General features: G+C 34.4%; 1 protein-coding gene across 1 annotated transcript in view; it reads left to right on the forward strand.

The window, feature by feature from the left end:
• The window catches only part of Nup54 (nuclear pore complex protein Nup54), a 180,668-nt gene that overhangs the window by 8,448 nt on the left and 148,590 nt on the right, over window positions 1-23,630 (forward strand). The window contains exon 2 of the mRNA XM_090390364.1: window positions 14,401-14,517. Within this exon, the coding sequence (XP_090246490.1) occupies window positions 14,401-14,517 (117 nt within the window). The remainder of the gene's footprint in view (window positions 1-14,400; window positions 14,518-23,630) is intronic.

Raw genomic sequence — 23,630 nt, forward strand, 5'->3', positions numbered from 1 at the left:
CAGGGAATAGTAGGAGGTGGTTTACCAAGATCATCAATACAGGCATTATAAGAAAAGTAGGACTCTAGTAAGTTGAATATATTGTTAGCTGACGTGGTAATAGAACCATTAGCTTTTAACATCAATCTAGTTTGGATTGATTAACTGCTTCGATTGTTGTGAGCTAGAGATTTGGATACAAGCCAATTGATATGCAAGATTCTTATCTTGAGCAGCCTTAGCACATTTATTGGAAAACTAAGGCTTAGTTCAGCATTTCCCAAACTGAGGGTCTGTAGACAGTTCAAAGGGGGTCTGCAAAACTGACCACCTTGAGCTGGTCAAATTATTCGTTCTATGTTATAGCAAATTGTTAAGTAAATGTTAAACTTCAGCTGCCACATCTCATCCCATCGGCCTAATTTTTTTAGATTGTGTAAAAATAAGAATAAAGTTGAGTTGTTTAAAACATAAAACTTAAATTTTTTTTTTCAGAAAATCCGGTGTTCATACATATATACACACACACACAGAAAAACATATGCATGTGTATATATATGGGTCCGCAAACTTTTTTTTTTTTTTTGAATTGGTCCGTAAACCCTTTTTTGATTTTTTAAAGGGTCCATAGATCTCAGTAGTTTGGAAACCACTAGTTTATATGGTGGATGAGACTTTTTGGTGGATTATGAAATAAACAATTTCATTCTTAAAAAAATAATTTCACTAACCTGTTCTGAGCAACCATTAACATCAGCAGATGTAAAACTGTAATCCATCTTTGTAAAAATAAAATAGAAATCTTTCAGATCAACCTGTTTTGAATTCTTGTAATGCCAAACACTACAAGACTGAGAATAATCACGAGAGAAAGACTCCACCAAATTGTGGTATAAGTGCCTAGTGGACTGCGCACACCTTGACTGTGTACTCGGAAGAGTTATAAGAAAAAAAATCAAGATTGTTGGGTGTGTAGTTAGTATTTTCTGGCATTCTGGTAGGTCAATGAACAATCCTGTATGGTCATTATAATTGCAAAAGCCCCTGCATCTCGGCCAGATTTTTTTCCCTGTGACTGGAAAACTGAAGCTAACTGGATTCTGAACATTAAAATCACTAAGGATAATTACTTGTTAGGAACGTTGGACTGGAGAAAGTTGAATCTCAACGAAGAAAAGTCCGAGTTTGGAAGTGATAGTGGAGTTGAGAGAAAGAGGTAACAGATGATTTTTACAGAGTAAGGTAGAAAGATTTTAAGGCAGAGAAGATTGAAAAGAGGAAATTCCAAATTAGTAAGTCATTGATAGGGAATATCAGAGAATAACAAATTAACTTAATGAATTAACTTTTTCACGATATACTCAATATTCATTCCTTTGAACAAGACTTTATGGAGCTGCCTGCCTGCTGAAGTGAAAAAAATAGCCCCTACCTCCCCACATGCACTTGACTTTGGGTCTCGACTTCAGGAATCAATAACATTAATGCACATAGTTAAATTGGTTTCCACTCAAATAGAATGCATGCCACTGTTTAATGCCCATGTATTATTTTTTTTATGTATACACTTTCTCTGAACTTATTTCAGTGTTAATCTCATTAGTTCTCTTCTACCGTTAAGCAGGCACACATATGCTAATTGCGACAAGAAATGAGGTAACCTATGAACTTTTTTGTGGTCACTTCAGGCTTTCTTCTTTAAAGATGGATTGGGGATCTGGTAGCTGATCCAAGGTGTACGTAATGGTCGATGGGGAAGTCCATCCTGTTCAGCTCGAACTGTTTGGTGATGTGTAATTCACTTATCTAATTCACAATGATCTGTAGGAAATTTTTTTTCACTTTAACTTCACTTATGTGAAATGCTCAACTTACAGCACTTTAACCAGGGTTGGCACATATTAAAATCCAAAGAGGAGGATAACTTTTTTAGAGTAAAATATGAATTTTGGGCATATAACATGATACACCCATCCATATCAGCACTAGAAATTTGTATAGGTCCATTTCTGTGCACCCATATAGGGTAGCCATCTTTCTGGGCCCTGGAGGCATCTCCCAGCATAATAGTGCTTTGTGTCACTGGACTGCAGCAATGTTGGGCTGGTTTAAAAAGCTTTCCCAATGAGTTCTCTGGCCTCCCATAGCTACTAGACTTGTTCAATTGAAGATGTGTGGGACATGTGGCACATTGTGGAACAAGCTGTTCAGAGCATGGATTTAGTATCATTGAATACCACGTAACAATGGAATGCATTGTGGTTGAAATAGGTTATCATGCATATGAATGCCCCAAGCACCTTTTGGAGTCTGTACCATGACGTATCTAGCCTATGCTATGCTCTAAAGGTGGTACATCCAGGTACCCAGTGGGTGTTTCTAATGAAAGCCATCTCAATATAATTCCAAATTATTTATTTATATAAATTCTGTTTAGGATATTTAATATCCTAAGATGAGTTAGGGATACATCGTTGTGGTTAGCAGTCAGGGACTGGAACCCCAGTCTGCCCGAAGAGTGTGCGCTGCTGCACTCCTGCTCCTGGCCTCTCGGCTGCGGAGATTATTATTTTATTTTATTTTTTTCACCATTGTGGTTCACTTGATGTGCTCGAACCTTGGTGAGAGTACAGATTTCATTGTACATCAACATTCATAATTATCTTATTGGTTACTTCAAAGGTTTTTTCTCCTTTCCTGTAATTTATAAAAAGTTCAATCTAAATGGAGATAATTGATTATTAGGAAATAAATTGACAGGAAGTTATTTTTCAATATGCTAGTCTGTTTAAAAGAGCATATTTTTGCTTATGTTTCATTGTTCTGCGCATGGAATAGTAGTGGCAAAATGATTCAAGAAAGAATAATTTTGTACAGCATCAGTCATTAAAAAAGCTCAGTTTGTCCACTATTTGTCCATCCCTTCTAATGTTTTCTTCAGTTTTGTAAATTTATTCCGACTGCCTCTATCAGTAATGCCAGTTGGAAAATTGTTTTAATGAACACTCAGTTACTTTGAATGACGGCATATGACTACATCTTTCCTGAAACCATCCTTTTCCAAATTAAATTTGTATTTGTCATCTGAGAAAGAGTACAGTGCCATGAACGTTTAGTTTACACAATCTTTTTTAAAGCCTTTAAAGACTTCTCTGAATTCCCTGTGCAGGTACTCAGTTTCTGGGCACTACAATTTACAGAACTCGGGTCTTTTTTTGGGGAGAGAGAAAGAGCATAATTTTCTGCCCTTTCTAATCTTGTTGCTTTTCTCTGCACCATTTACAACAAATCTACATCCTTCTTTCCTAAAATGAGATTTCCAAACACGTGCAGTATATATTCAAAATGCTGTCTAACCATTGCCTTATACCAGAGGTTCCCAAACTTTCTCGGTTCATGGCACCCTTAGTGTCTCAGTAATTTTTTCATGGCACCCATAGGCCAAAAGAAATACCTAATTGTATGTTCTCTCTGATCAATTTGCTGGATGAAAAACCTGAGTTTTTTGGGTTAAAAAACCTTAACCATGGAATGAAAAAGAAGCCAGTAAAAGTTCCTCACGCCATTGATGAGATTCAAACCTGAGCATTTTTGATCTGGTATAGGGATGATGGGGATTAAACAGCTGTGCCATGCAGGCTAGTATGTAGGGGCATCTGAATCCAAGATGCTGTCATTATTATAGTTGAAGGTTTGCTTACCTCTTGTTGCTGCATATATAAATGGATAGACTTGAATAGCCCTATTTACCTTAATTACCTCTACTTTCAACAATTTCTCTTCCATTTTCCTTTCAGTTTTTATAAACTCTCAGAATTTAGTTATATTTCTGATATTGTCATCTGTAAAAATCTCTTCACATATAAATAATAGATCCAGAATATCTAAGCAGAAAGCACAATATTGAACTTAATTTAATAATCTGCATTATCCAAGCAGAAAGCAGAATTTCTAACTTCTCTTAATAATCTGCATTAACAGAACTTTAAAAGGATTGATATATGCTCTTTTGGCTTTCTAGTAGGAAATTTTCTGTTCAAACACACTGAGGAACTCTGCTGTAAAGAAGATAAATTTAGAAATTGTCAGTTACTAACAAAATAAATGGTCAAAGTCAAGAACGGTTTGTCCCTTATTAATAAAAGCATTTAATGTTGACTTCTCTTTATTTTTAAATTTTTGTTAGTCTAAAATACAATAGTTTGAAACTACTCAAATACGGACACTCTCAAATCTTGGATTCCAAAATCTAGAATGTCCTAAACTCATAACTTTTCCCTTGTGAGTATGGGCTTTGCACACCCAGGGTTCTGAGCTGGATATCATCATCCTTTTCTTTCTTGGTGATTCCTTTTTACTTCTCTCTCTCTCTCTCTCTCTCAGGGTAACTCGGGATTTTTTTTTTTTTTTAGATGGTACAGCATAAGCCTCAGGCTTACTTGCACCACATAGCTAATAATAATAAACATGTTGACCACTTTTCAAACACTTGGATCTTTAACAAGGTTATCAAATGCTTCGATCTTTAACATTGTTATCGAACACTTAATGTTTAACAATGTTGCAACCACAGAGGAAGGAAGGAAAAGTTCACAATGATATTTTATAGTTTCTATCATGGGTTTGATCTTTCAAAGCACAATTTTACTTTTTATTGAAGTTTAGTGTCAAAGTCAAAACAGACCTGCCTCCTTCTCTCCTCCCACTCTCCCGCCATTTCTGTAATATTCAATTTGCTTTCTAGTAGGAAACCAGTTTCTTACTAGAAACAGTGTCCTACATGGTGTCCAGTGACACCATGTTTCTGTTGTATCTGCAATGACTGGAAGACATTGCGTAGCTTACTATGCTTTGCAGCATGTGAGAATGATTGATTGTTCATTTTTGTTTTGTTGAGTATGAAAGTTTAGTTTGATATTAATTGGACTATATATCAGAGATAGAGGTTCTCTTAAATACTGTCAGTCAAAGGTCTGAATGGGCCAAAATTTTCCAATTTTATCCTCCTCAGTCCAAAGACTTTGGCTGAGGGTGAATTTGAATACATTATCCTTACCTGCCCAAGGCTTAACCATTTTTTACATTAATCCTCTTCAGGCATGAGTTGTTTTTGGGGTTGTTCTGAATTTGTACTGAGGCAACTAAGGCTACAAGACATTGGTATATTGTGACTATAAAGTATGTGTTATGTGATCTATTTGTCTGTGTCACAGGAAGAAAACCCTGACTTTCCAGTAATTGGAAAGGACCACTCATTCCTTGCCTGAGAATTTTCTGTGTGGAGGGACAGCTATCATAACTTGTGCTAGTTTCAAGGGCATTCAGGACCAAATTATCCATTCAGATAGTAAGTGGACATAAAGAAAAGGCAGTGAATTTTATTTATTAATCCTAATGAACTATGTTTACTACTTTAACTGTCATGTGTGAGGGTACAAAGGACATTTGCTTTAAAGTGACTACTAAATATGATATAATTTTCTTCGTTCTCTGTCTTGTGAATTCCTCTGACAGCTGAGTGGTCAGAGTGAGAGTGTAGTAGCACATGCTGTTTGAGTGGACCATGGTTCAAGCCTGTAACTGCTAAATACTGTTAATGATTGTATTCATGATTTTTGTGAACTCCTCTGATGTGATGATATAAACAAAAAGTTCTGGTATCCCAGATTATAAACACAGAATTTATTTGGACTGGCTGTTGTCTTCGGGCAAGATGTGGAGATGCAAATTCGTGCATTGCAAAATTGATCCCATATGTTATTACAAAGAAGTGCACAGCCCATTGTTAAGTGGCTACAACAAAAACAATTAAAGTGAAGTTGTGAACTTTTTATGGCTTGGCCGTCCAGAGTATAAATGGGCATTTATTTATTTCAAAATAGGAATCATTGACATTATTTAGTATGTCAGTGGAAAATCACTGTGAATAGCAAATATTATTTATACTACCAAGGCTATTGTAATGCTTGAAGCTGCCTAGCATCCAAATGAGAAATCAATACCTCCCCCCCACCCACTACCACTACCTCAAGAAAAAAAATTTTTTTAGGCATTTTGCCAAATTTACTCTAGTCATTCTGTCAAAAGGCCTGCGGGTGACCAGTTCATTTATATTAGCAGATGATAAGGAATATATATATTCTGCATCACTTTTCTCTTCTTCAGAAATGCCAGATTTTTTTGAATGACAAACTGAAACAGTTTTCAGTTTGTCATTCATACTTCAGCATCAACTTGTAATGTACATATATTCATATAAAATTTGTACATAATCATTTTTATTAAGCAACTATGTATATAATAATTTAATTAATTGGCTGATTGATCAACTGTGCTGACAACTAGCTCCTCCTAACTTCCATACCTTATAGTGGTCTCCAGCTAATTACTTATTTTTCAGTATAGTGCTATCTGCGTTGAAAAATAAATAATTGTGTAACCTGCTTGACATCCTGACATCCATCTTATTTTCTAAGCAAATTTTTTCTTTCTTTCTTTCTTTGCCATTCTTTGAAGCAAATATGATTTTGTAACATTATAAATCAGTAAATAATCATCACTTACTTGCTATTCTTATAATAAGTAAGTGATGATAATGATATCAAGCAAAAGAGAGAAGGGGGAAAAAACAACAGAAAAATAAATTTTGAACAGGTTTTGATAGCAAAAACTCTAGTTACCATTTGTGTAGGTCTTAAAATAAAAGTACAGTCCGACCTCTATATAACGAAATCGATTGTTTGCTTGAAAAAATTTGTTATAGAGAAATGTACACTTTTCAAAAATTAAAAATACTATAATTCACCGTTCAGAAATACAGTAAACCCTCGCTATTCGCGGAGGTTACGTTCCTGAGAAATGCCGCGAATACCGAAAACGCAAATACTGAGTTATGGCTCCGTTAATAATAAAGGGGTTCCGTTCCAAAGTATGAAATATATAAGAAAAACTAGTCTAAAATTTTGTCTATGTATATATTATAGGTACCTTCATAATATGACTATGTACATAGACAGTACATAGTGAAATGCAAGCATATGGCATCGAAATGAAAATAAGAAACACTTTAATATTAAATGTAATATTTATTAGAAATATCAAACAAATCTTTCAAACCAGCGCCTTTGCTAACTAAAATAACTTATCCGCCAGAGCTATTACCAGTTTCGCCTTTTCACGAATGATGAGTGAACTTAACGGAATTTTATTTTGAGTTCGGTCTTCTATCCACAGATTTAAAGCTTTTCCATTTTTTTCTAATTAAACATCACGAGTTACAGAGCAAATGTTTGAAGCAATTAGCGCTTTTTCACGGACACTACGGCGGACTTTTTCTTCCGATTTCTTGATTGATCGTACCGTTGAATCAATGATTTTATAATGTTTTGCCACTGAGAAGACACTTTCACCATTAGAAATTTTGTCTTATAACTCAATTTTATTCGCTGATGTCATCGCCTTCTTTGATCTTTTCACATTTCCCTTGTTATTCGTAGCCATATTTTTGTACGGATTAGAAAGAACTTGTCCACAATAAGTCACTTTCTTCCATTAACACACTCGAAAAAGTCTGTTTTACACTGCAAAATGGCAGATTTATCAATTTTGTAAGCATATCAATTTATAAATTGATAAATTTATTCAATTTTAAAAGCATATAAATTAAAAACAAACGACGAAACCTTCCATGGCAAGCGCATAACACATACCGAACAAGGATTAGCGAGAAACATCCACGCTCGCTATTTTGTCACCCCTCTCTCTCCACCCACTGAGCACTGTTTTGACCGGGAAAGATAATTTTAGCCACGCCCATGTTTTTTTATGGCGGAAAATGTTGACAGCGCTTTAAAATTCACATTTTTTTTTTAGGTTTCATTTTATGTTAAATCAGCGACCGCAAATACGCGAAACCACGAATAACAGGAGTTTACTGTATAGTAAAAAATGGAAAATAATTCAGAAATAAATCAGAATGAATAAATTTTCCAACATTTTAAAACAATTTCTTAATACATACATATTAAGAAATGACTACAAACATGATGTGCACAATGTGTTAGTACACTTCCAAGAATTATGTAAAATATTTGGTTATTTTTTGTTGTACACTGGATTTTACTGTACATCGTTCATAATTAAACACTCAAATATATTTTCTGGCAAATTTTCTTCACACTGAAGGCCTCAATGCAAAGTTTCAAATGCTGCCAACATTTCATGTTTGGAAGGTTTGATATTGCCATCATTGCCCTCATTTTCATCCAACTTATCGTCGATATTGTCACTAGTTCTTTGAATACTCTCCAAAACGTGGGAGTCACTTGGGTTATTCAGCTACTATGACATCATTATCAACTCCTAAAAATTTGTCAAGAACAATTTCTCGACTGATCAAACCCATGATTGCTCAATATCTTCTAGTAGTTTATCCTTCTCATTGCTGTTAATTGTCGTTTTAGCAAAACCTACAGTTGCAAAACAATTCTTAATCATTTTTTCTGTCACATCTTGACTCCACACTTTTGATATGTACATCCGCAAATCTATAGGTTGGTTGTTTTCTATTCTCAGTATAATTTTTTTTTCTGTATGCACCTTCAGTGGTGCATTTTCAAATTCTTGATAATGCCTCGGTCTGTCGGCTACAGTTTAGACAAGGTATTCGTAGGAAAGAAAACAAGCTTCGCGCTTTCGAAAGTTTCAATTCTTTCACAAGTTTCGAAATTACAAGTGAAAGGTGGGCAGGGCAGTTGTTGACAAAACGCAATTTTTCTGTTTTCTTTTTCCATCTTTCTCTCATAATTTAAAATCCACTGTTCAAAAATTTCATTTGTCATCCAAGCTCTTTTGTTGTAGTTGTAGTCCAATTCTTACAACTTTACTCCCTGGAAACATCAGGGTTGTTTACTTTTTGCATATTACCAAAAGCTTCAATTTTTCATTACCAGCTATATTTGCACCAACCTAGACTATTAGCAGATGATACTATTTTTACCACCTTCACATTTATCACCTTTAAAAGTCAGTGTCTTGTTCGGCAAACATTTAAAAAATAGAGATCTGTTCCATCACCGTTGAATATGTCTGTGAGCTAGTAGTCCTCCATAATATTTTTCAAAACTGTTTCTTTCCAATGGGTACAATCTTCTTTGATTACAACCCCAATTTCACCAGAAATAACTTTTTCGATTAAGTTGTAGTGCTTTTTAAATTTGTTCAGCCAGCCAGAACTGGCTTGATATGTTTTATGCCCTAGAAAAGATGCCTACTCCATAGCCTTTTCTTTTATTAATGGACTTCACCCACTTAAAAATGGCTACATCTTCATACAGGCATAATTTCACATTCTTCCGACTGGGTCCCGTTGCCTGAAAAAATTTGAGAACCGAAACAGTTTTTGAGAATGGATGACACACTACTGGTGGGGATACCAAATTTTAGAGCAATTTATTTTTTTTTAATGTCCCTATCTACACTATTAAGCGCTTCTACTTTTTTCACTGCACTGAAGGATTTCTTCCTAGACTTTGTAAGGTTACTTGCACAGCAACTAAAACAAAACTGATTTAGGGACCACTTTTAATTACCATACAGAAACAGTTGAAATTTAGTGAAAGTATGGATGACTCATTTCTGCGAAACAACAGATGAATTTCCAGGATAAACGAAAATCACTCTCCCAATTCTCTAATAGGGTTAATTCTTAAGAGCATTCCACAATTTAGAGGTTCCCAAAAAACCTATACAACTGCCTTAATTGTACCGAGAAGTCATGCTGGTCAACTGTTATGTGTCCTTAATCTTTGCCAGTGGCTGTGGACACAGATAACAGTTGACCAGCATGACTTCTCGGTACAATTAAGGCAGTTGTATAGGTTTTTTGGGAACCTCTAAATTGTGGAATGCTCTTAAGAATTAACCCTTTAGCTCTTAAAAGCTAAAGTGATCACAGGCAGTTCTCGCTTTACAAGTTTTCGCTTTACGAGTTTTTTTTTTTTTTTTTTCAAGTGTATCAAGTGTCAACAAAATCGAAAATATGAACATTAATTGCAAAAAATGAATGTTAAACATTCATAAATACTGCATTTCAAACCATGCACATAGCTATACAATACAGTGTACCCAGTTTTACGATATTAATCCTTTCCAGAGACGCCATCGTACCGTGAAAATATTGTTATGTGAACCCAATAACACATTTTTGGATATGTGAACATTATGTTAACCCAATAACAGTTTTTTGGCAATTCGTTCCATGACCTCAGAAGTTGAAATTTTCGCTATATAACTCTCTAAAAAGTCGTTTTTATAGTGCAAATTGTATTAGTTACCAATTCAAATCAATAAAATGCACTACACTTTCATCGTTATCATATGTTCTGTTATAAGAACCAATGTTGAATGCCCTTGTGACATTTTTCTAAAGCACATTTCTGGAGGTCACGACCATAAAACAGTAAAAACAATTTGCACTTTGGTGCAAACAATTATAAGCAGGTAGTAAACTCAATGTTATTACATTTGCAAAAATACCGATAGCTGGAATTGTATGGTTTTTTTGCATTATTATGTGAATTGTGTTTGCCCTTTACTGAAATCTTCGATCGTATAAAAAACATAAATAAATTTTCAGAATCTTCTCTTCATTCCTTTTTTTTTTTTTTTTTTAGCTTTGTAAACTTGTTATTCTGTGCAAATCATGTTAGTTGCAATTTGTGCGTTCTGTTAAAAAAAAATGCTTATGCATCTATTGAAATTTATAAAGAAAATAGAAGATTATCTTGGAAACAAATGCCTCTTGAAGCATTTCTGAAGAAGACTCCTCTTTGTGCAACAAACCAACGTGCCAAGCCAATAATAAGTGATCAACCAGTGTGCATTTAGTCAATGATGAAGAATAAACATTCTTTAAAATTTGCAAGTCGTAAATAATTTCTTTGGATAAATCAATCATTGGTTAAACATAAATTAATTAGTTAACTAATTTCATTGTTGAGAACGTAACCCCTATTTTTAACATTGTCTATGGGATTTAATTCCCGCTTTATGAGCGCGCGCTTGGAACAAATTAATTCATAAAGTCGAGAACTACCTGTAATTCTTAATTCTTTTAGTTCTTAATTTGTGCTTTCTACAGCATCAGCTCTATTGCCTAAAGGCCAGAGGTGCAAATAATGCATACCCAGGACTCTCAAAATCAGTTCATTATATGAAAATTTTCTTCATTATATGGAAACTATTTTCATTGTAATGAATGATCAGGGAAAAATCTAAAAAAATTCACTAAAAAGAAAAATCCGCTATATGGAAGTTCATTAGAGGTCAGACTGTTTTTATTCTAATTAAATGTGATCTATTCAGGTAATCAAGACTTACAATAATGCACTAAGTTGCTATATAAATTAATTTCCTCATTGGAAAACAAAGCATTTCTGTATACTTAACTTTTAAAAATGAACACAGTGAAGAAGCAAGCAGAGTAGAATTGCCGTGCAGGCAGATTTTAATACTGGACTAAAACGAGTTCCGGAAACATCCTTTAGAATATCGGTATTCTGTTTTTTTATTAAAGAAAAAAAGCAGCAAAGAAATGAACGATTAATTAAAATTTGAAATAGGTTAATTTAAAAGTAACTAAGTTGAAATTAGAATAAGACACCCATAGCCCACCATTAGCTGATAATTTTCTTTTACTTCTATACTGATCAACTATTTTTGTGGAAAGAAATATTGTCCTTGAGACCAAGCAGACTAGTGTTATCATTTGATTTTTTTACCTCTGTATTTGTCTCTTGGGATCAAATCAGTCCTGTGTAACTAACAGTGATTTGTGCTTCATCTGTTCCATCCACACAGTTGAAACCCCTAATACCTGTCATTGAAAATGGTTGCTTTGAATTATTGGTCACAGAAAATTCTGGAAATGTTTGTTAATAATTGCACAATCAATAAAAATTCATGATTAAGTTAAACCTAATTGTATAATCCTGTTGATTGACATGCATCATGAAAAGCTTTTGATTGTAATTTTGCTCTACTGCTACACTTTTCTCCAATTGGTAATACTCTCTGACTTCATGGCATTGATGCATCATCTGGAATTGAACTGTTTAACATGCACTTTGTTTCATGCAGTGAGTGCCACTATGTCTTCAAATCAAAATAGGCTGGAAGGCATGGTTTTTAAATTTGCATTTACCCTCTTCAACAGTTCTAAAGTGAGTTTTAATTTTCAAAAATTGATTAAAAAATAAGTTTTTAAAATAGAACATGGATTTTTCACAGTTGCACTCATAAAACATCAAAATTATAGGTAGCATAAAAAAAATGAACAATTTTTTGCTGATTTTTAAAATTTTTGAAGGAACAGAGAAATTTCACATTTTCATGCTACCACTTAAATTCATACTTGAATAAATTTAGATAATAAATTTTTTTTTATCTAAATACAAAATGATTTAATGAAGTTTAAACTTGTTTTAATTTGACATAAAGTGAACACAAGAATTTTAAATAACACATGTCACTGTTTCACTTGCGTAATGCAGACTGAAAAGAGATTCTCAGTGATCACCTTTGATGATAACAAATTCCAAATATGAATTGGTTTTATTCTCCCAGTAAAGAAGAAACAAGGAAAAGTGGAGCTTGCATCTAAAATGGACAGGAGGATGACAGCAGAACAGTATTCACATAAACATAATCCTAAGAGCATTAACTAACTATAGTCCTAAGGGGTGGGGGAACAAACAATTACTACCAGAAGCTGTTATCTGATAATAGTGTTTTATGTGCATTTCTCTGGTCCTTGTTTTTATTTTATTGTTTCTCTGCAATCACTGAAAAATCATTGAGTGAGAAACCTCCTGGGATTAGTCTTTGGACCAACTTTTTTTTTATTAATTACTGAACCTTCAACATTATCAATTTTGGCTGCCTCAGCCAGAGGTCCAAGAGTTAAGTCCAGGTTCATGCAGACTGTTATTGTCAGTAGCACTATATTATTTCTCAAGAAGTTCACTGTTTACACTGTAATCCTCTGTATGAGATGTGATCAAGAAGTTAGGAAATTGAATGAATATTCTCGAAATCAAGTTCAGTGAATATTTGGATAACCTTGTTTTGGAATTCTTATTATTATTATAATTAGCCATATGGCGCAATGAAGTCTGAGGCTTTTGCTGCAGCAGCCAAAAAAAAAAAAAAATTCTGACACACACACACACACACACACACACACACACACACACACACACACACACACACACACACACACACACAGAGAGAGAGAGAGAATGATGATATCTATCCAGCTCAGCTCAGGACTCTGGGTGTGCCAAGCCCATACTCACCAGATCCTCTGTTTCACATTCTTTGTTACAAACATCTGATCTTTCAAGGGAACTTTAAATCTGATGAATATGGCAAATTGGGGCCACAGTGATAGTGTGATATTGGGACATTGTTGTAACATAAGTGCTAATTCCTGGAAGCCCACTTTTCCATCATTTTCCAAATGGCATTGTGCATTTTCTGCAGATTTCACTGTTTGCAGTGAAATCTGCAGCAAATGCTGCAGTCATAGCCATTATCATCACAATTTGTCAGCACTAATGATGGAAGAAACAAAGCATTCATCAGCAACAGTACATTGGCAAAGATCTTTACATGTGAGGATTTGCATCCTCTGCCATCATCAGTTGAGAATGCAAGTGCAAACTTGTCTGAAATGCATTGCATTCCCAAATCTTGTATTAAAATTGTCTCATTAACATGTCTCATAAAAAATAGTAATTTCACTAGCAACTTTGATAGTTAAACATCAACCACTCCCAATTAAATCATGAACAAAAGTGACTGAATTATTGGTTTCTTAAGTTGAAGGGTGGCCAAAGTTGAGGGTCACTAAATTAATCATCTTCAACAGACAAGTGACCCTCTCTAAACTTTGAACCCACTGAAAATTCTTTGAATGATACATACTTCTCTGAAACTTGTCTTTAAATATTTTTATTGCACTTTATTCTAATATGAAACAAAGTTTGCAAATTTACTGCTTTAAACAGACATTCCATTTGTTCATGTCCTATTAGCATGCTTGAATTGTTTTATCAGTCATGCATTAATATGTCATTTCTGCTTGGATTTTATATTCCTTTTCATGTTGAAATTGATGAGCACCACTTTTAACTTTCAAACTGACTACTTGAGTTGTGGGGGGAAGAATTTGTTTTTATGTTTTTTTTTTTTTTCCTTAAATCAAAAATACTTAGCATTATCTGAATTTTATTTTGTCATTTTGATTTTATTAGCTATTGGATACCATTAATAAAACTGAAAATTTAGTGTATTTAGCTTTTCGTCATTTCTGAGATTTTATTAGATTTTATTTTATATTTTACTTATCTAAATGGATAGGCTCATCATCAGGGTTTAACTTTGGAGCCACATCCAAAACGACAGCACCACTCTTTGGATCACAATTTGGTAGCATTACCACATCAGCACCATCTTTTGGAAGTACTTCTGGAACAGGTATGGGATTTTGTTTGCATTCATATTAATCAATATGCAGTTAGCCTATCCATGGAGTGTGGTTTTTGTTTATGAAGGTAGATACTGAGTGAATATGGTTAACATGGAAGAACCATTGCATCTTTAAATAATTAAGAAATAAGTGAGCCACAATGAATTCCCAGATGCCCCCCCCCCCCCCTGCTGGGAGTTTCCACTTACAGTGGGCCTTCAAATTCGTATTACCAGAAGAAAAAGGCTCTGATAACTACAAATAAATTTAATCCAAAGAAATACTTATTTCAATTACCATATCTCCGCCAAATCAATTTTCTGTCTATATTTACACAGATATTTGATTCAAATAAATACCCTCTCCACATGAGTTTTTGAAAAATATTTAGCACCCCTCACTCTGCCACAAAGCTAGCAGAAACTATAGATGGAAAACAGACATTTCACTGGAAAAATAATAAGGGATTGGGGAAGGGATGTTTTTATCTTTATTCCATAGAACTGCATTTTTTTTAAGCAAGATCCTTGGACCTGGGGGAGGGGGGGTGGCTGCAGAGCTGTTGATTGGACTGTGAGTAATGTTATTTATTTCAAAATTAAATTATAGAATACTTTTTAAATTAATTTCATGTGAATTTAAATTAAGATGTCTAAATTTAAGAATACTGTGCAAAAATTTAGGTAAACATTAAAATAGTTCTGTTTTTGGTAACACAACTATGTAGTCAGAAAAATATACGAGATGCTACCCAAATGTTCCCGAAATTTGAATGTTGCACGGGAACTACATCTGGTACGGACTTGTGGCACTAGGTAACGCTGCATGCATCCTTTGTGAATCAGTGTGGCATCAAGCTGGATAGAGTCATTGAATATTTATGCACAGTTCCTTGGAGGTGTGTTTCGCAAAGTTTGCGATTGTTGCGATGGCTGATGTGAAAGAGCAATATGCTTGTAGAAAGTTTTGTTTCCTTCTTAACGATACAGCAGCAGAAACCCATAAGAAGTTGAAACAAGCTTTTGGTGACAATGCTTTAGGCTAGACGCAGACCTGCTACTGGTTTAGCTTTTTTTAAAAACTGTCAAATGTCGGTTGATGACAACGATCGCTCTGGGCGTCCATCATCAAGCACCACCGTGGAAAATGTCACAAAAGTTCTGGTACTGATCCATGAAGACCACAGGCAGACTGTCCATGACATTTGTGGCATTGTAGGACTATCATACAGCGCGTGTCAGCAGGTTTTGTCAGATGAGTTGAACATGAGAAGGATTGTGGCTAAGTTCATGCCGCAGTTACTGCGTTCTAAAAGCAGCATCGCATGGAGGTTAGCAGAGATCTTCAAGAACTGGCTAGGAGTGATCAAAACTTCCTTTCTACAGTCATCATCAGTGACGAGAGTTGGGTATATGGGTATGACCCAGAAACCAAGTAACAATCATCCCAGTCGACAAGCCCATCTTTGCCCCGACCGAAGAAAGCCCGACAAGTGAAGAGCAATGTGAAGTCCATGCTGATCTGTTTTTTGGACATTGAATGGGATTATCCCTAAGAAATTCATCCCTTCTGGCCAGACCGTCAACACAAAGTTCTACTGCGACATCCTGAGGTGGTTAAAGGAAGCCGTCAGGAGGAAACGTCCAGAGAAGTGCCACATAAAGAAATGGATCCATTATGACAAAGCGCCGGCCCACACATCTCTTGCTATGGTGCAGTTTTTTACATCCAACTTCTTCCTCTTCCCAGGAATGAAACTCAAGCCGAAGGGTCAGAGATTTCAGAGCATAGAGCAGTGGTGTCCAACCTTTTCCAGTACGAGAGCCATATTGAAAGTTATATTTGTTTTGCGGGCAGCACTGAGTGATTTGAGAAAAATTAATGTGTTACAGTTTCCATATTTTGTTATATGTAAAAGGAAGTTTCTATTTTCATGTTACCATTTTTCATTTTCAGGCCATATATAAAAAATGCAAATTCCCAACACTTTTGTGTGCAACAAATATATGTCAGTCTTTTTTTTTTTTAATTTTGATTAAAATTATTAAAATATGACTTATTTTTATTATTTTTTTTTAAAATGCCTTACTTTTGCTTTTAAATGTTCACTTGAGAAAATTTACTACCTGAAAAGGATCACTACTTTTCAATATTAAGGTGAATAAATAAATATAATGACACCTAAAATTGAAAATATTGGAAAATTTTTACATAATAAATAACATTTACTGAACAAAACTTAACATTTAATGAGATGATTGAGGCTTAATGTTTTTAGATAACTGTTCAAAATTTAAAAATTTGTGACACCAATTCTCAGTACGGAATGAAGATGCTCCTCTGTTATTCAGTTTCTTTTTAAATATTTAAATAATAAGAACTTATTCTGAAATGATCTGATTTTACCATATAAATCAGAGGCCAATTTTTCTTTCCCTTGTAGTTTTAAATTAAGAGCATTTAAATTATTAGAAATGTCTGTAAGAAAATCAAGATCAAAGAGCCACTCTGTATTTGATAGTTGTTTGGTTTCCCTTTTTCTATCATAAAAATATCAATTTCATGGTGCATTTTAAAGAAACGATATAATACTTTGCTACCACTAAGCCAGCTCACTACACTATGTAAAATTGCAACTTTGTATTCAGCTTCAGTTTCTAACTGTTGAAACATATGGTGATTAAGGCCATGTGATCTTATAAAATTTACAATTCAAATAACCACATTAATAACTTGTTGGAGAACCAATACATTCTCACACGGAGCGTCTTGATGCATAATGCTATTAATTTCAATCTAAAAAAAAAAAACTAAACTATTATTTTTAGGCCACTCGAATAATTTAATTCATCTGCCATGCTGTGTCTTATGTCTGTAAATTGCATGATTTCTCTGGTTGATTTGTCTATTTTTCTGGATGAAAACCCCCAGTTTCTGGTGGGGGGGACATTGCTATCTACGCCTGAGACTGACTAACTCAGCCACGGAGTGAAAAAAGCCCATTAAAGTTCCTTGTGTCATTGACAGGATTTGAACCCAGGCCTTTTCCACCCGGTGTGGGGAGGATGGTGACAATACCACTGTGAATTCCAATCAGACGTTCCGCTCTGTTATCTATAAATATTTTGGTTATTCTACCCATAAGCCCAATGTTTTGCATCTCCAGTTGTGACTCCTACCAGGTTTTTAATATTTAACCCTAACTTTTCAATAGATTGTCAAAAATTTTCAAAACTGTTTTCACCTGTAGTTGTTCCGTGCATACTCTGTAGATCAGTTAAATCTTCAATTAGCACAAAATTATCATTAATTCCACACATGAAAATATTTCATTTGTTTTATGTTTTCCAAAAGTTGTTCAAACAAATTCTTTCGAATATCTTCTACTCTTCGCATAATTGTTTGTAGGGACAAAGTAATGTCTGTATCATTGTTCATTTCTCCGGACAAATTTCTTCCACAATTTTTAACAAATTCACCATCACAGAACGGTTAAAACTTTCAAAAGCGATCAAATGTGCAACTTGATAACTGCCACTTACAGCAGATAAGGTTGCAGTGTTTTGCTATTTTCATAATTCATTTTGCAAAATTGGACACTTACTTTTTGCAACACTCCTTTATATTTATTGAAAGATTTATGCTTGATATCATAGTGTCATTTTAAATTATATTCTTTAAAAACTGACAGTCTCCTTACCCACCAAACACTGCCTTTTCGTCGTACTCAATGAAGAAATAGTCTTCCGTCCACCTTTGATTAAAAACACGACACTCCATATAGACTTTCCTCTTTCGGAACATTTTTAAGGATGATTTTTTTTAATTCAGTACAAATTAATAAATTTAATACAATGAACAAATTATATCAAAATGGGAGAATTTCACGATATGAAAACATTGATACTTATGTAACTGTATTTAGTGTACATATGACTACACTGGACTACATCTACATGTTTGATACTGTCAAGCTCAGTGCTAGCACGCCTGTAGGCATTGCCCCACTTTCCCTAAAAGTATACACTCTATGTCCCACTTTCCTTAAACACATTTCTGTTGTGTTTATGTAACCATATCCTATTTTTCGGAGCGATAAAAATGGACTTAAAAAACCTAATGAAAAAAATAAACAAATATGACATAAAACTAATGATCAACTTATTTTCTTTACACGAATTCTGTTTAAATTATGCTAATCATTTAGTGGAAGAAAGTAACCAACTGCTTGCACAAAAGTGTGTAAATCGATGTCCCCATTTTGTGTATCTGTTGTTAATTTCATTAATTTCTTATTAATGCCTTCATATTTACAGTTTTTACAAGGTGGAAGATTTCCAACATTTACTACTCCTAGTATTCTCTTAAAGTTAGCTTGTTTTTTTAAATGGGTAATCATCTTCCATATATTAACATGATGGTGCCCCACAGATTTATTTAAGGTATAATGCCATCCTTCCACATGATTTATTGTCCGAGAACCAAAATTAGCATGATGATTCCACAATGATGGTGGAAAGTGAGTAGTGGGTCCAATCCAGTTTGTTTCGAAGTATTTTATAAGGGCTTCACACTTTTCACATGAACAGTGTTCTGGTGGTGGATGTTCTCGAATGATTCCTCCCCAAGCTTCCTCTAGTTCATCTGAAGAAACAAATGCCAATCCCACCAGTGACTTCACTAATTTTCTGACAATTTGTTCCTCGATGTATGCCAATTGTAATCCTAAATGTTGCACTTTCCCCCAAATTGCTTGACTGAAATGAACTAAACAGCCTTTAATATCAACATCAAAAAATATTTCTTCTATGGATCTGATTACAGCACTTTTGTAATCAACTTGGAATTTTCTTGGTTGAAATGTCCCGATTTGCAATGCTTTCTGTTGAATTAATATTAACATGCGATTGTAAGTTGATTTTGACTTATCTGGAAGAAGAATATAAAGAAATGGAAATATTTGGCCTCTATGCATGGCATGAAGAGTATAGTATTCTCTTAAAGTTAGCTTGTTTTTTTAAATGGGTAATCATCTTCCATATATTAACATGATGGTGCCCCACAGATTTATTTAAGGTATAATGCCATCCTTCCACATGATTTATTGTCCGAGAACCAAAATTAGCATGATGATTCCACAATGATGGTGGAAAGTGAGTAGTGGGTCCAATCCAGTTTGTTTCGAAGTATTTTATAAGGGCTTCACACTTTTCACATGAACAGTGTTCTGGTGGTGGATGTTCTCGAATGATTCCTCCCCAAGCTTCCTCTAGTTCATCTGAAGAAACAAATGCCAATCCCACCAGTGACTTCACTAATTTTCTGACAATTTGTTCCTCGATGTATGCCAATTGTAATCCTAAATGTTGCACTTTCCCCCAAATTGCTTGACTGAAATGAACTAAACAGCCTTTAATATCAACATCAAAAAATATTTCTTCTATGGATCTGATTACAGCACTTTTGTAATCAACTTGGAATTTTCTTGGTTGAAATGTCCCGATTTGCAATGCTTTCTGTTGAATTAATATTAACATGCGATTGTAAGTTGATTTTGACTTATCTGGAAGAAGAATATAAAGAAATGGAAATATTTGGCCTCTATGCATGGCATGAAGAGTATATAGTTGGCAAAAAAATTAAGGAACTTTAAATGTTCCATCCATGTTCCAATATAAATAGCTTTTCCTGGATTTTTCATAGAATCTGAAGGAACTGCACGATTTCAGAACCAGGAATCTATTCATCTGGGATGATCAGTTTTGATAATGAATCCCGAAGACAAGGACGAGATTTAGCAGAATCTCTATGAATCATTGATCGTACATTCTAAAAGCTGGGCATAGTAGAAGCAACTTCTGTATCTTCAGAATCTAGTGTTTTGTTTAATACTTCCATATAAATTGTAGTAAACATTGCTTCTGGTTGTGTTAAATATTCTTCTTTATTTGTTCCACCACCTTTGCTATCATAGCCTTCTGAATATCAGGCTCATGATTTTGATGGCCACTTTTTGCTTTAAAAAGGGCTCCATTCTCTGCTTTGAATGATTAGGGCAATCCCTAGTGGGTCCAATCCAGTTTGTTTCGAAGTATTTTATAAGGGCTTCACACTTTTCACATGAACAGTGTTCTGGTGGTGGATGTTCTCGAATGATTCCTCCCCAAGCTTCCTCTAGTTCATCTGAAGAAACAAATGCCAATCCCACCAGTGACTTCACTAATTTTCTGACAATTTGTTCCTCGATGTATGCCAATTGTAATCCTAAATGTTGCACTTTCCCCCAAATTGCTTGACTGAAATGAACTAAACAGCCTTTAATATCAACATCAAAAAATATTTCTTCTATGGATCTGATTACAGCACTTTTGTAATCAACTTGGAATTTTCTTGGTTGAAATGTCCCGATTTGCAATGCTTTCTGTTGAATTAATATTAACATGCGATTGTAAGTTGATTTTGACTTATCTGGAAGAAGAATATAAAGAAATGGAAATATTTGGCCTCTATGCATGGCATGAAGAGTATATAGTTGGCAAAAAAATTAAGGAACTTTAAATGTTCCATCCATGTTCCAATATAAATAGCTTTTCCTGGATTTTTCATAGAATCTGAAGGAACTGCACGATTTCAGAACCAGGAATCTATTCATCTGGGATGATCAGTTTTGATAATGAATCCCGAAGACAAGGACGAGATTTAGCAGAATCTCTATGAATCATTGATCGTACATTCTAAAAGCTGGGCATAGTAGAAGCAACTTCTGTATCTTCAGAATCTAGTGTTTTGTTTAATACTTCCATATAAATTGTAGTAAACATTGCTTCTGGTTGTGTTAAATATTCTTCTTTATTTGTTCCACCACCTTTGCTATCATAGCCTTCTGAATATCAGGCTCATGATTTTGATGGCCACTTTTTGCTTTAAAAAGGGCTCCATTCTCTGCTTTGAATGATTAGGGCAATCCCTAGTGGGTCCAATCCAGTTTGTTTCGAAGTATTTTATAAGGGCTTCACACTTTTCACATGAACAGTGTTCTGGTGGTGGATGTTCTCGAATGATTCCTCCCCAAGCTTCCTCTAGTTCATCTGAAGAAACAAATGCCAATCCCACCAGTGACTTCACTAATTTTCTGACAATTTGTTCCTCGATGTATGCCAATTGTAATCCTAAATGTTGCACTTTCCCCCAAATTGCTTGACTGAAATGAACTAAACAGCCTTTAATATCAACATCAAAAAATATTTCTTCTATGGATCTGATTACAGCACTTTTGTAATCAACTTGGAATTTTCTTGGTTGAAATGTCCCGATTTGCAATGCTTTCTGTTGAATTAATATTAACATGCGATTGTAAGTTGATTTTGACTTATCTGGAAGAAGAATATAAAGAAATGGAAATATTTGGCCTCTATGCATGGCATGAAGAGTATATAGTTGGCAAAAAAATTAAGGAACTTTAAATGTTCCATCCATGTTCCAATATAAATAGCTTTTCCTGGATTTTTCATAGAATCTGAAGGAACTGCACGATTTCAGAACCAGGAATCTATTCATCTGGGATGATCAGTTTTGATAATGAATCCCGAAGACAAGGACGAGATTTAGCAGAATCTCTATGAATCATTGATCGTACATTCTAAAAGCTGGGCATAGCAGAAGCAACTTCTGTATCTTCAGAATCTAGTGTTTTGTTTAATACTTCCATATAAATTGTAGTAAACATTGCTTCTGGTTGTGTTAAGATATTCTTCTTTATTTGTTCCACCACCTTTGCTATCATAGCCTTCTGAATATCAGGCTCATGATTTTGATGGCCACTTTTTGCTTTAAAAAGGGCTCCATTCTCTGCTTTGAATGATTAGGGCAAGTCACTGTTACGGCAAGCATTCATTAGGTCATGTGCGATTAGGGCAAGTGACCATTAGTGCTTCTGAGATTAAGGCAAGTGGGAGTAAACCCACCTGTACATGCAGTGGCACAACTCTCTAAAATGCTGTTTTAGTTCACTTTCCATGTGGGCCATAGGTTGGACACCACTGGCATTGAGGATATCCAAACTGAATCGCAGGCATTGCTGAACACTGACAAAGGACTTTCAGGGTGCATTCAAATCATGGGAGAAGCACTGGGATTGGTGCTTACTCTCTCAAGGGAACTACTTTGAAGGTGACTGTAGCAAATAAGATCCAGTGTGAGTCTAATTTATTTTATAAATACATTTCGGGAACTTGTGGGTAGCACCTCGTATAGTAACAGCATTACTGTTCTTCAAAGAAATGTCATCCTTCACTTCACAACATAAGAAAAAAAATCTTATTTTGAAAAAATAAGATTTTTCTTATATGTCAAAATAAAAAAATAAAATCCAAGATAAAATAAAAAAAAATAATAAAAAAACTTCTTTCACATCACAAAATATTGAAAAAATATATATATATATATTGTGATTTAAATGTAATTAAATAACTCAAAAAATAATTAATCTATATTGATAAATATATTTGTCTTTTTTTTTTTTTTTTCTTCCCCCAAATAAGAAATATTACAGGCAGGATTCTGTGAAGAAAAAATTTAAATGTAAAGAGGTCCTTTGAATACTAAAGTTTAAAAACCGCTGTAATAGAAATTAATACCTGACCAAATTAAGAATTATCAAGGGAGAAATTTTTTATTCTTATTTCATGGAAATTTATCAATACATACTACCTGTATTTGTTTTATCTTCAGCAAATCACATTTCCATTGGCCAGGGCAAGACATTGCCCAAGGGGTGCCAAAATCTTTGGGGGGGGTCTTATTAGTTTGACATTTTTGTGCAAAATCAGTACTTGCTGTGGACTACAGAAACCACATGCAATTGTGCATAAAACTTTTTAATCTGTTTCTAATCCATGTACAGTATAGTAAGATAAGCTAGCATCCTGAATTTTTTTTTTCAGTAACTAGACATGGTTTATGCATTTTATGGACAAATGACAACTTGTAACTTCATTTTAGGGAATTAATTTTTGCAGTGACTACTTAGAAATCATTCTGGCACCGATTATTTCTAAGTGCAGAAATCACTGCAAGAATGATTTATAAGTGCAACGGCATTTTTTTTTAAATTTTAATCCTT

Source organism: Mastigoproctus giganteus, chromosome 2, assembly GCF_048544385.1.
Source record: "Mastigoproctus giganteus isolate SK-2022 chromosome 2, ASM4854438v1, whole genome shotgun sequence".
Lineage (NCBI taxonomy): Eukaryota > Metazoa > Arthropoda > Arachnida > Uropygi > Thelyphonidae > Mastigoproctus > Mastigoproctus giganteus.